The 13,836-nt window shown below is 30.7% G+C and overlaps 1 protein-coding gene across 2 annotated transcripts; it reads left to right on the top strand.

The window, feature by feature from the left end:
• The first annotated feature begins 860 nt into the window (after nucleotides 1-860).
• LOC126666602 (transcription factor bHLH123-like) lies at nucleotides 861-4,593 on the top strand. Of its 2 annotated transcripts, none has more exons than XM_050359419.2 (7): nucleotides 861-1,453; nucleotides 1,540-2,146; nucleotides 2,227-2,346; nucleotides 2,580-2,645; nucleotides 2,788-2,853; nucleotides 2,964-3,014; nucleotides 3,866-4,593. In XM_050359419.2, exons 1-7 carry the CDS (start codon nucleotides 1,131-1,133, stop codon nucleotides 4,016-4,018), a joined length of 1,386 nt encoding a protein of 461 aa, XP_050215376.1. In that variant the 5' UTR covers nucleotides 861-1,130; the 3' UTR covers nucleotides 4,019-4,593. The 2 variants fall into 2 exon arrangements, with proteins under 2 accessions (XP_050215376.1, XP_050215377.1); XM_050359420.2 differs by having other exon boundaries at nucleotides 863-1,453; nucleotides 2,230-2,346.
• The last annotated feature ends 9,243 nt before the right edge of the window (nucleotides 4,594-13,836 follow it).

A 13,836-nucleotide genomic window follows, 5' to 3' on the forward strand; every position in this document is an offset into this window, starting at 1 on the left:
CAAAAAGGTGCATAATGCAGTATCATTTTTTTAACAAAATGGTATAACTCAGTACCCGTTTTGTAATTTGCGATAAACTTAATGACTTTTTTTAAGACGGTGACCTCCCTGTGAAATAATTCGATAACTTAGTGACTATTTTTTAACGATTTGAAATTTAGTACCCTTTCAGTAATATTGGAATAACTCAGTGACTCAGGGAGTTTAATATCTTTTTTTAATTGTTAAAAATATTTATTTGATAATTTGTTCAAAAATATAGATATTATGATACCTATATTTTTTAAAAGTTGTTATATTTTCAGAGTTTGAAATTATATTTTTAATTTAGAGAAAAACTATTTGTCACTTTATAAAAAAAAATTTAGGTGAATCTACTCTACCATTTAAAATTATGAACCATTCATAAATAATGTGCCGCATGGAATAATTATAATAAATGATCGATTTCATAGCACATCATTCTAAATTTTTTTTGATGAATCATCATTCGGATAATGACCATTTAAATTTAATTTTAAAATCAATAAAAATGTGTTATAAAATTATTTAATTATTTATTATTATAATTATATAGTGTGATATATTATTTATGCATGATCCATAATTCTATGTGGTAAATTAATTTAACTTAAAAAAAATTTCGATTTACCACAACCATGGACATGTTTGCTCACATATTTCTTTTAATTGAAAAGTCAAAAATATTACTAATGAGGATAAAAATTGCAAAAATATTCAATAAAAAATTAACAATAGAAATTAATTACAAAAGGAAAGAAAGAAATTGAAAACCAAAATGACCTTTGCTTGGTCTAATCACTTCACTTCATCATCATCCCCTATACAAATGTCAACCACCAACATTCCGGTTAGAATTTTGATTGGCTCACCACACCACAGAAACCTAATCGTCACTATAAATACCCTTAAAATGCAGCGAACCGTTTTCTATCATTTTATGTAAACCACTTAAACAAAAAAATATAAAGCCAAACTTTCCAAGAAAATAAAGCTCAAGAACCTAAACCATCTCAAGATTCTTCAATCAAATTCAACAAATTCATACAAAAAAGATAAAAAAAAAAGGCACAGCAACTTTAAAGCAGAGGTTTCAGCTTTTAGCAGGCATGGCTGATGAGTATAACACAAGCACAAACTGGTGGGATTCATCAAGAACAAGATTTGATTCTACTACCGGTTCATCTTCTTCATCTTCTGGCCAACTTAATAGTTTAGGCAGCTTCGGTTCTTGGCCGTCTGATCATCTGGTTGATGTTAAATCAAGATCTTCCATGGAATCTGCTTCGGTTTCTGACACTTCTGTTGCTTTTCATGATACCCAAAAGCTGCAACATCTTCAAGATTCTGCTACTGATCATCATCATCACTTGCAAATGATGGGTTTAGGCCTCTCTAATTCTCATCCCATGGATTGGAATCAAGCCCTACTGTAAGTTTTAGTTAATTCATTAGTTTAATTCAAACCCGTGTTTATAAATTTATATATTGTTCGAATTCTTTGTTTATTTGTTATAGTCGCGGAGGGGGTGATAATAGTAAGCACGAGGGAAGTTTTCGTTCGATGCTGCAAGAAAATTTGAACTCTACGAGTAATTATCAGCAAGAAACTGGGATTGGAGGTTCACCTCAAGTGCAGTGGAGGGAGAGGGTTTTTAGCGGGGGCGGAGGCGGGGGTGGAGGGGGAGATTCTTCGGTGAATCCGCGGGGGTTTTCGTTAGAACAACCGCAGTTCAGTCCTCATGGAAGTTCAAGTGATAGTACTGTAACTAATTTTCAAATGGATTATGGCAATCCTTCAACTATGTTTCAAGGATTATTATCGGATAATCATCAACAACAACAACAGCAGCAACAACAGTCGTCTTTAGCGACGAATTATCCTTACGGAGGAAATAATTATTGTCTTGCTAACAATGAATTAGTACCTTCACCTTCTTCTTGGTCTAAAGTGCCACAATTCTTGAGAAATAATAATTCACCTCCTAAACAAAACCATTTACACTTTTCTAATAACGCCCCGTTTTGGAATGCTTCCGCAACTTCCATTAATGATGTTCGTCCGACCTTTTTCCCCTCGTTGCAGCCTCAGTTTCCTTCATCGGATTTCGAAGAAAAACCGAAGGTATTATGATTGGTTATTATATACACAAAAATGTCATGTGATAATATGAAAATATATTACTCATTTATTTCATATTCCAGCAGAAAATATCTGAAGTACGGGAATCAAGTTGTAGTACAACTACAGCGAAGAAAAATGCAACTGAAGGAGCAACGAAACGGGCTCGAAATGAAACAACATCGCCTGTGCCGCCCTTTAAGGTCTTAATATAGTACTGCAAATTATAATCTATGTTGCTGTAAATCGAAAACGCTAAAATAGAAAACGACGAACATTATAGATTTTATAAATAAGATTATTATGAGTTTAAGAAGCGTTTTTCTGAAACGAAAATGAAACTACAAATATAAGACTCGATAAATTTCCGTGCAACACTGTAATTAATTATAGATGATGAGAATTTGATTTGAAGCTCTGAAATCTGTAAATATAGGTAAGGAAAGAGAAGATGGGGGACAGAATCACTGCACTTCAACAATTAGTTTCGCCTTTCGGAAAGGTATAAATTAATTTATAAATTTATTTTGACAATTGAAAGATTATAAATCATTTTACAGATTTTTGATAAAAGCTATGATGATGAATCGTATTTTTTTCTTTTTTCTTTCGGCTTTATGATAATGTTATTGTGTTTGTGTCAGACTGATACAGCCTCAGTGCTCTCTGAAGCTATTGAATACATAAAATTCCTCCATGAACAAGTCACTGTAAGTTTTTATTATTTCTTTTTTGTTGTTTTAAAGTATTTATTTTACGTATAAAGTTAATGAATCCCAATAACTTCGTATAAATAATGCATCCATTTCCTTATTATTAGGTTCTTAGCACACCATACATGAAAAGTGGAGCTCCCATACACCACCAGCAGGTATAATATTATTTTTTCTTCTTCATTCTAACTACATAAATATGTATTTATATATACTCTACTTTATGTATCACGGAATGAGAAATGTCGAAACAGAAAATGGACGGAAGGCAATTTTTACAAAAATTAAATATAAATTTAAAACTTTAGGGTTTCAAAACCGTCTTGAAACAATATGGGATGAAACAATAATATAGAGTATTAAAGTTTCAAAAATATTTCCAGACACAAAAAAGAAACGCCGTAATGAAAAATGTACGCAATCATGTTTTTCAAATATAGGATTTGATTTTTTTTAAAACACCAAAATATGGCTCAAAAAGTTTTGGATTAAATATTTGTATGGTTAAAAACTATATTTATTTTATAAAACGGTTACCGAATTATAAAAAATTACAAAAATTATCTATTTATAGTATTTTTTTTAAAAAAAAAACTATAATTTTTTTATAAAATAATTATCGAATTATAAAAATATTAAAAAGTTACCGAATTATAGTTTTTAACAAAACGGTCACCAAACTATAAGTATTTTACAAACTGGTTTGCTGCCTGGCTATACATGTTTTGCCTCACATGTGTTCCGGTAACAATTTTGTAAAAAAACTACAAACTATAATCCAGTAATCGTTGTGTAAACTTTTATAATTCGATAACCGTTTTATTGAAAAACTACAGTTAGATAACCGCTCTATTGGAAAACTATAGTTTGATAACCGCAAAATTATTAAACTCAAAAGTTTCCATAAAACATAGTTACATAGCATACTTGTATTTTTTTTTATGAATGCAACTTGTACTTTATAATGTAAGCATTTAAAATGAAGTGCTGAATTCTCTCTAATATGCAGAATTCTGACAAGTCCAAAGATCCTGAAGGACAAAAACAAGCTGATCTGAGGAGCCGAGGGCTATGTTTAGTACCGGTTTCGAGCACTTTTCCGGTAACTCATGAGACCACAGTTGATTTTTGGACCCCAACATTTGGCGGGACATTCAGATGAACAAAAAGGTTACAATTAATGGTTGAAAATTCAAGCACAGGCCAATGATCGAGAAGTGTATATATATTTATTATTATTACTACACATGATCTTACTCAAAAACCCTAGCCAAGTTGGGGAGAAATGATAAGATTATGAACTAAAGAAAGCAGCCTGAATCTGTCAAAATCCCTCAAGAAAATTAAAGGAAAAAGATGAATGAGAAATATCAAAGGTAAATGATGTTGGTTGGCCAAAATTGGAAGCATTTTAATTGTTGTAATAATTGAAGAATTATAGTATCATTAAAAGCATGGATTAGGGACAGAATGAGAATAGATTCTTACTTATTTTTTAAAATTTTAAAGAAGAAAGTGTTCAAAAAGATTTAATTAGTTGAGTTAATTAACTAAATAAATAGATTATTAGTACTATGTTTAGTTGAATTTATAAGAAGAAAGAATAGAGGTGGCACTATCTACTTAGCTTTGATTTTAAGAGAGAAAAAAGAAAAGGAATTGGAAGGAATAATTGAATTCCTGAATAGGGAGTGTGGGGATGTCATTTGATTGGAAATCTCACTTTTCATTTGTTTATTTCTTTGGAATATTGTTAGTGGAAGTCAGAGGATGACCCACTTGCCCCTCTTTTTCACATTTTTTGTATTTTTAATAATTAATTAATTTTGTATTTTAAATATAGATAAAATTAAAAGCTAAAAACTAAAATTTAAATTAGAGTATAATACATCGAAATTAGAATACAAAGAAAGAATGAATGGAGAAAAATATGAAGTAAAACGATCAAAAAAACAATATAATACAAAAAAATTGAAATAATTAATGATTGATCGTTTGTTAAGTATTCTCTTTTTTATTCTTGGACCTAATTTATCAGTTTTGAATAATGTATGTTAAATATAAAGAAAAAGATCCGTTAAGTTTTTTTAAAGGAATACATGAATTTTTTTAATTTTTTTATTATCATTTGAGTTTATAATATTTTTAAAGGGTGCAAATAAATCTCTATGTTTGAAAGAAAACACAGATAATTGGAAATGTGAGGGACTAAGTAGTATAAAAATAAAGTAAAAGGGCTTACGCACTTTTTCTGAAAAACTTAAAGGGTTATTTTACACCGATTAAGAAGATTGAGGATCCAAGTGGTATGAAAATAACTATATGGATTTTTATGCTCTTTTCAAAAGCTTGAAGGATTTTTTTATTACTTTGACTCATATTTTATTGGGTATTTTAATTAAGTTATAATGAATGTTGTGGAATATTAGAGGAAGTATGGTAGGAGAAGATGCTATGAGTATTTGTTAACTTTTTTGTGCTTTTCATCGAATGGTCACTTTGAAGAGCTTCAATTGGAAGGTATAGAGAAGCCAAAACCTCTTTCTCTTTTGTTTAATTTTAAATTTTAAATTTTAAATTTTAAATTTTTGAAGCCATTACCACCTTTATGCTCAGTGGACTAATGTAAATTTCATATCATCTTCATTTATACTCAGCTGTTTAATCAAAGGCTAGTTACTTAAATTAATTCCAAGTTGCTGGTTTTTTGGTTTAATGGTGTAAAAAATAGTAATTTTTTTTATTAATATATTAAAAAAGATTAATTCAATAATTTCGTTGAAATTTTTCAATCAATTTATTTATATTTTTTTAAAGCTAAAATTTCTATTAATAACAATAAAAATTATAAAGATAGATAGTTTCTCAATAAATTGAAAGAATTTAAGATAATGATGACAGATGTTAATACAGGCATCAAATATTATTTTTTTAACCATCAAAAGATTATCTAAATATATATATGGTTCAATATTAAAACTACGATCTTGAAATTGCTTGATTCTTGAAGTTTCAAACTTTTCAATTTTAATCTTCAATATAGATATTAAAATTATTGACGATCCATTTGATCTGTTGAATCCTAACTTTACGATCTTTGTTTTCAATAATTTTCATTAAAATAGATCAACACATCCCAAAAAACTTTATTTAAGTGTAAAAAAAACTTTAAATGGAAAAATTTTGTTTAATAAAAAAGAAAATTTCTTAAAGATAAGTAATAATTTAGGGGGATTATCTCAAAAATAATTTAAAAGGAGAAAAGATGCTTTTCCGATTAAAATTGAAAATCCAATTCTTCCCACTCTTTAAAAAACCAAGATAAAAGGAGAGCTAATTTTTTTTTTTTGATCGCTAAAGGAGAGCTAATTTTAGAGAAAGAAATAATTGATAGTTAGCTCTTGTGAGAGTTAGCTCTTTCATTTTAATACAATATATGTTTGTCTTATTTACATTTTTTTGTTTATTTTAGCTTTAATTTTTTTTTGTCTAACACTGAACATTGAAGAATTTAAAATTAAATTTTAATATTATTTTGACTTTTTAAATTAGAAGTTAAATTTTACAATTCTGAAAATAATTTTATAAATTAAGGGGCTAGTGTCGAAATCCAACTGAAAATTAAGACAATTAAATTTATTAGAAATAAAATTGAATAGAATTACAATGAAGTTAATTTAAAAAATTTAAAAGCTTTAAATTAATTTGTAATAAATAAATTATCAAAAAAATTGTCATAATAGAAAAAATTTAATTTTTGATACCATTAAATTTCTTTTAACTGAATTCCAAATAAACTTGAATTATATAAAAAAATATCAAGATAAACTTGAATTTAAATGTAAAAGAAAATTAACTCGACACACATTTTATGAAGCCTATATGTATTTTTCATGCCAATGTGGACTTACCTTGAATGGCTAATACACTTCTAAGTGCATTAAGAGGTTGTGGGTTCGAACCACGTCTCGGTAACTAACAACTAACAAATGAGACTCGAAAGAGTCGATGAACTTCTTTGATAAAAAAAATATATATGTATTTTTCATCTCTTTTTTTATTTTTATTTTCTAGCTTATGGTTATATTTTAATTTGATTCAAAACATACCAAATCAGGTGAATACTACTAAATTCATATGAAAAAAAATAGATCAGGTTAAGAACACGAGGAAAATACTTAATGGCTAACAAACATATATGAATTTTTTTTTGTCTCTCCGCATTTAGTTTAATAAAATATAGATATGTTTTCAGTTTTGGAAAATTCATAGTCAATATTCTTGCTCTTTCTATATGAAAGAATAATCTGATTCTTTTTTATAGAAAATAAACTCATTTTAACTATTAAAATCTATAAATGTCGGTCATTTCGGTCATTACGATATCTTTCAAAACATTTGTAATATCATTATTATAAAATATGTTAGTCCTATGTTGTAAATCTTGGCTAGCTACGACATATATAATTTTTATCCCTAAGAATATGAGAAAAAATAGAAAAATTATCGCACGCAACAATTACGCCATGCTATTCATGCAACAAACCAATGATGCATTAGGCATGGAAAAATTGATAATAAAAAAATTAAGTAATAATTAAAATATTTCGTATTGCAAATATTCATGAGCTTATTGTAAATATAACATGACACAACCAATACATGAGATAAAACACTCGAAAAAATAATCTACTACAACCGGTTTTCCAATGACACAATATTTTCTGCAATCAATTGATAACGATTTATTGTGTTTTCAATATCAACAACATGATGTTTGGCTAATAAAACATCAGTTTCAAAGTGTACCTTTCTAAAACCTGCTTCGGCTGCTATCTCCATACCGAAATCTAAGTGCTAGCGACTCCGCAATTTCCGCATTCGAAATTCCTTCAAAAACCTACATTCCTATTTTAAGGACTCAATCAACATTTCTCATAACCACTCTTCATGTAGCGGAACTATTGTGAGTGTCCATAGCAACGTCTAAACTTGCTTTAGCCTAGTTTGCCTCTAGAAGTCGCCAAACAACACCTAATGCTTGTTGTACTTGAACTTATCAATGTGATCATGTTTCAAATGTTCTTCCACAATAGCGCTCCTGGAAGACATGAAGTTTCTATCCCTTTTTCTATTACCAAAAACAATGTCATCTATACTAGTCACATATAAATGTAGAAAATTTGATATTCAAACCAGGAAACTTACTAAACATAGCTTTGAAGCACTTATCCATGGACAAATGAGTCAACTCGTTTTTGTGAAAACCGAAAGGAGAAAGGACCATAAACCTCGGACTTGGTTGCATTCTAACAAAACATTCTTAATCATTTTGCCTTTTAAGAAGCGACGAGGATAGAGAGGAGACAGCAGGACTCGCATATCTCGTAAGTTGATATTGCAAAGAAGCATGTTGTGATTAAACCTCCATAATGAATGAAGAATTTTAGGTGATACTTTTCATCTCCATATCTTACTCCACATTCTTTTTCATCATACGAATTTTGTGATTAACCCTCCATAAACCATATTACTTTTCATCGTAAGAGTGTACATGACATCCTTCGTAATTAAATTCTTTTTTGATAAACTTCAGTTCCACAATTCTAATTCCAGTAACAATAGTGTTATGGGTGTCACCAACAACACTTTTTTATCCTCAACAATCATGTATGTTACAACCATAATACGATCATAGTAGACATTGCGACATGATCATATGTCTATCCACTAACAAGGTTGATATCATAATCATAGCTGTGAATAGCTCTTCATTCAGGTTAGCTTGCGGAGCAGAACTTTGTATATTTTGACACTTGCGTGCCATATGACCTGATTTGCCACAGTTAAAGCATAGAAACTATGGTAGATCATTTCTGACAGGTTGTTGTTGTCTCACACATTAATTTTTAAAAAGGATTACAATTCTGATTTTTTTAGGATAACTATTACGGTTTATATTCTGGTTCGAGTTCATATTGGGATGATGATTCTTAATTATTTTTCCATTTGACTTTAGAATCGCATAATTGAACTTTTTTTTGTTGGTGTGTTTGAAACAACAAGCATATCATATTTTTGGTCCAGTTCTTTTACCTCCTCCTGAATCCGAAGGCAAGTAATCAAACTTTCCAGTAAAAATTCCTTAGTTTTGTTCCTGAGGAGATTTTTAAAATCCTTCCACGGAGGAGGTAATTGATCAACTAAAACAACTTGAAATTGTACATCGAGAACCATACTTTCTAAAAAATAATTATAAGCGTTGTTCTGCAACTCAAAAGACTATGCCTCCATAAATTTGTCGTCAGTCATCTAATACTTCATGTAGCGGCCGATAGAGTAATTTTTCATTCCAGCCTCCTTAATATCATATTTCTTTTATAATGAAATCTTCTTTGCTGACTTGGCAGAGTTATAATAGTCATACAGATCATCACACAGAGCATTAATAATAAAATTCTTACACATAAAATTATTATCTAACCACTATTGTAATTCATAATTTTGTTTCTCCTTTGTTCCATTCTTAGCAGAGTCATCAAACATACATATCAACAGTAAGCACATAAGCAACTCCATTGTTAGAAAATTTATGTTTTCTGTCTCCATCTTTCAATTTCCAAACACTAAAAACGGAAGGGTATGTTAGTATCAAAATTGGTTGTACCATAACTAGCAACCTCATCAATATATATGAAAAAAACAGTTAAAATAGTTGAAAGTATTAATAAATAAATAAATGAAGTTCCGAATGAAATCACTTGTTGATTCGCGAATTAGATCGCTCTACTTAAAACGATTCACAGCTCTACTCGGTAGTACAAGACAGTTTATCAATCACAATGTCCTCAGGATAAAGCAGCTATATAATAATTAGCACGCATTGTGATAATCGATCTATAGCACCTTGCAATATCGCTGAAGACATCAATTTGTTGGATTGAATAAAAATACCCCAAACGTTTTTGGTTTTTTTAAGCGAAATCTAATAAAAACAAAATTAGACTGGAAAGGTAATGATCAATAAGGTTGCTAGGGATTTAAGAATGGTTAAATAATCTTTTAATGTTCAAAAAATAAAATAATATAAATAAGTACCCAAACTGAACCAATCCAGACGGCCAACCGGTCAGACAGACGGCGCAGGCATGGTGGTTCAATACGCGTTTATTTTCTTACCCACTCATAAAAATTAGATACTTCAAAGGATAAATAACGCAAATGAGTGTTGGCCCGAATGGCAACACTCGTCTTTGCATCTTCAGAGGTGTGGGTTCAATCCATCCCTCGATCAGTAGTGGGCTGAAAATTTCAAAAAATAACTAACACGTAACACCTAATTTAGTGTATTTCTTTCTTTAATAAAAAAGAACGGATACCAAAATTAAGTATTTGTATTCAACAATATACACCTAAGAAAATGTTCATTCCCAAGCTATGTGAGCTTTCACTATCATACAACACTTTTTTTTAAAAAAAATTCAACAAACACCAACAATATATTTGTATTTATATTCAATTTGGACCGAGTCATAAATTTTTAACGGTTTAATAACTAGTGATCAACCTAAGACAAAAAGTTTTATTAATTTTCTCTTGATTTAAAACTCAAAATAGTATTCTCTTTCAAAGTTCACAATAAAGGTGCTTAAATGTACCATAAATTATCAATTTTTGCGTGATTTTGGTATTTAACATATATCTTTTAATTTTGGCACAACGGTACATGAACTTTAAATTTTTTGCAAATAAAGACACAGTCACTGTTTAGATGTAAATTGACAATATTTTTCAAATAAAACACACACATGGTTTTAATTACAAAAAGATCAAAAAGTTCATGTTAAATATACTAAAATTAAAATATTATATTAAATACCAAAAGCACACGAAAGTTGATGACTTTTGGTGCATTTAAACCAATAAAAAGACATGCACACCCCAATATGTATATATTGGGTGGGCTCGGTTGCAGAGATCTTAAGAGATTTTATTTAGCTCTTTTAGCTGAACAAGGATGGCGTGGAAGAGCTAAACAACTGCACCTTGTGGAAGAGATTCGAGCTCAAACAGCCGGAGTTTCTTCTTTCTCGTGTTATGAAAGGGAAGTGCTCCCCGTATGGGTTCTTTTATGGAAGCTAGTAGTGATTCCAACTGTTCTTGGGCGTGGAAGTCTTTTCTTAAAGGTCGCAAAATTTTGAAGCTTGGTGTGCGTTGACAGGTTCGCTCAGGCAGAAACATCGCTATTCGGCAAGACCCGTGGGTTCCTGCTGCCTTCCCTTTCAAGATAACCGAATCTGAGTTGATCCCAAACAATATTCATTGGGTGTCTGATCTCATGAGGGAGCAGGGTAAAAGTTGGAATACTAAATTGGTTAGAAACTCTTTTTCTCCCTTGAAAGATCAAGCAATTATTAAGCTCCCTATCAGCTCTACAGGAGCTGCAGATAAATGAGTTTGGCACTACTCTAAGACCGATAATTTCTCTGTTAAGTGAGCCTATCATGTTGCTATGAACGAATGGAGAAGGCCTGTAAATTTATTATTGAACGAAACACATCAATTAGAGGATTTATCAGTTTGGAAGCATCTGTGGATGCTAAAAATCCCAGTAAAGGTGAAGTGTTTTATGTGGAAATGTCTCAACAATGGGTTGGCTTCTAACCATAATATGCACTATTGGCTCCCAAGTGTTTCGAGCCTTTGCCCTTGTAGTAACACCTCTGAATCTCTCGAACACCTCTTTCTCTCTTGTCCCTTCTCTAAGGTTGTGTGGCTGGGTTCGCCTATCAATAATGTGGTGGGAGACATTCAGAAGGACTCCATGAAGAATTTTTGGTCTGATTTGGCCGAGCTCCTTGTAGTGGGGATAGCGATTTCTCTCCGCTAAATTTGGCGGTGTGGATCATGTGGTCTATACGGTTGTGACGCAATAAATTGATCTTTAAAGAAGATTGTGGAGACCCGGCAACGGTCATTAGGCGAGTTGCTAAGCTTCAGCTTGAGTGGGCGAATGCTGATGCTCTTATGAACCGTGCCCAGGTGAGCTCCTCCTTCCCTAAATGCTTATAAGATCAATTTCGATGGGGCTTTTCAGAGTCAATCTTCAGATGGAGTTGGGGCTTGTGTGGTGAGGAACCACCTAGGGAAAGCGGTTGCTTCCTTTGCCAGACATTTCTATGCTGATTCTCCAGCTATTGTGGAAGGTTTGGCTCTTCGGGAGGCTGTGTTTCTGGCCTTAAGGATGAGGCTAGCTAAAGTCATTTTTAAGGGGGATGCAAAGGGTATCATCAAGGCGATGAAGAGTAATTCGACAGTGGACAGAGACAGCGAAGTAGTTCTACAGGAATGTCGAGTGTTATGTCAAAATGTTGTATTGCATTCCTTTTATTTTGTTAGGCGTTCTAGTAATTGGGTGGCACATATTGTGGCCAAGTAAGCCCTTTTAGATTCTAGTTTTCGTAACAGTCTGCTAGCTCAATTGTTGTGGCTAAATTCGAGAATTTTATAAGTCGGTTTCTTTCTTCAATGAAGAGTTTTCTTTGGAAAAAAAAAAATTATATTGTCTATTCATTAATGAACTCATAATTCTTTCAATCGTTGTTTGAAAAACAAAAACAAAAATCTTTATATTAAAAAAGTTGCATCAACATTTACTAACAAACATACATAAGTTGAAAGAATCTAAGCATTGATGATTATAGAGTTACACTAGTGTAGTCTTTCTTGTGAGTCAAACATAACAAACTAAAGCTTACCTTTCCCATATTTGAAATTGTCCTTTACTCATTTTTATCAATTCTTGAATTCACTATTTCTAGTTCTTTTGGTGAGTTTCTCAAATTCTATTATGGGATAGTCTATTTTATTTGTTCTACTCAATTACTGTTTTTTCTTTTACATAAAAAACAATTTTTATATATATGACGTTTAAAGTTTATACATATAGATTAAAAAATAGACTTAATTGCGTAAAAAATCACAAACTTTAGCGTGTTTTGCAAATTTAACATAAATTTTCAATTTTAACAAATTAATACACAAACTTTTAATTTTTTGCAATTTCAACACCGATCAATTTTCCACGAAAAAAATGCTGATGTGGACGCCGGAACAACGGTTATCCCGGTGTACACATCAGCATTTTTCTCTATTTTTTGAAGGAAAATTGATCGGTGCTAAAATAGCAAAAATTCAAAAGTTTGTGTATTAATTTGCTAAAATTGAAAGTTTATGTTAAATTTGCAAAACACGCTAAAATTTGTGATTTTTACGCCATTAAGCCTAAAAAATATGATAATAGTTTTTTTTTTCATTGGCTTAATTACTTAAAAATCACTCACCTTGACCTTTTTTTCGTTTATACCCTGACCTAGGAAAAAATTCATTTATACCCTGACGTATGTATTTTTGTTTCACCTCTACCCCAAGGTACTAAATTAACCTTTTTTTATTAAGAAAAAAGTTTAAAATAGTTCTTCGTTTTTAACCCAAGCTAATTAGAGTTTAATTAGAAATGATTTTTTCTCTAAATGAAGGACTATTTTATTTTTTTTTTAAATAAAAAGAGGTTAATTTAGTGCCTCGGGGTAGAGGTGAAACATAAACACATACGTCAGGGTATAAATGAATTTTTTCCTAGGTCATGGTATAAATAAAAAAATGTTCAAGGTGGGTGGTTTTTAATTACTTAAACCTTTTTCTTTTTGTCAAAGTTAGAGGTGATACATACAAACCCTTCCACAATTTGCAGTTGTTTGAGCTCGAATCTCTTCCACAAGGTGCAGTTGTTTGAGCTCGAATCCCTGATCTCATTATTTATAAGACTTATTATCTTAAAAATACCAAAAAAATCGGAGGTAAATTTTAAGCAAAAAATGCTAATTTTAGCCAATTTTGGCCTAATTATTTAAAAAACCCCTACCTTGTAATAAGTTTTCGTTTATACCATGACCTAGGAAAAAGTTCATTTGTACCCTA

The sequence above is a fragment of the Mercurialis annua genome, linkage group LG2 (assembly GCF_937616625.2).
Source record: "Mercurialis annua linkage group LG2, ddMerAnnu1.2, whole genome shotgun sequence".
In the NCBI taxonomy this organism is placed as follows: Eukaryota; Viridiplantae; Streptophyta; class Magnoliopsida; order Malpighiales; family Euphorbiaceae; genus Mercurialis; species Mercurialis annua.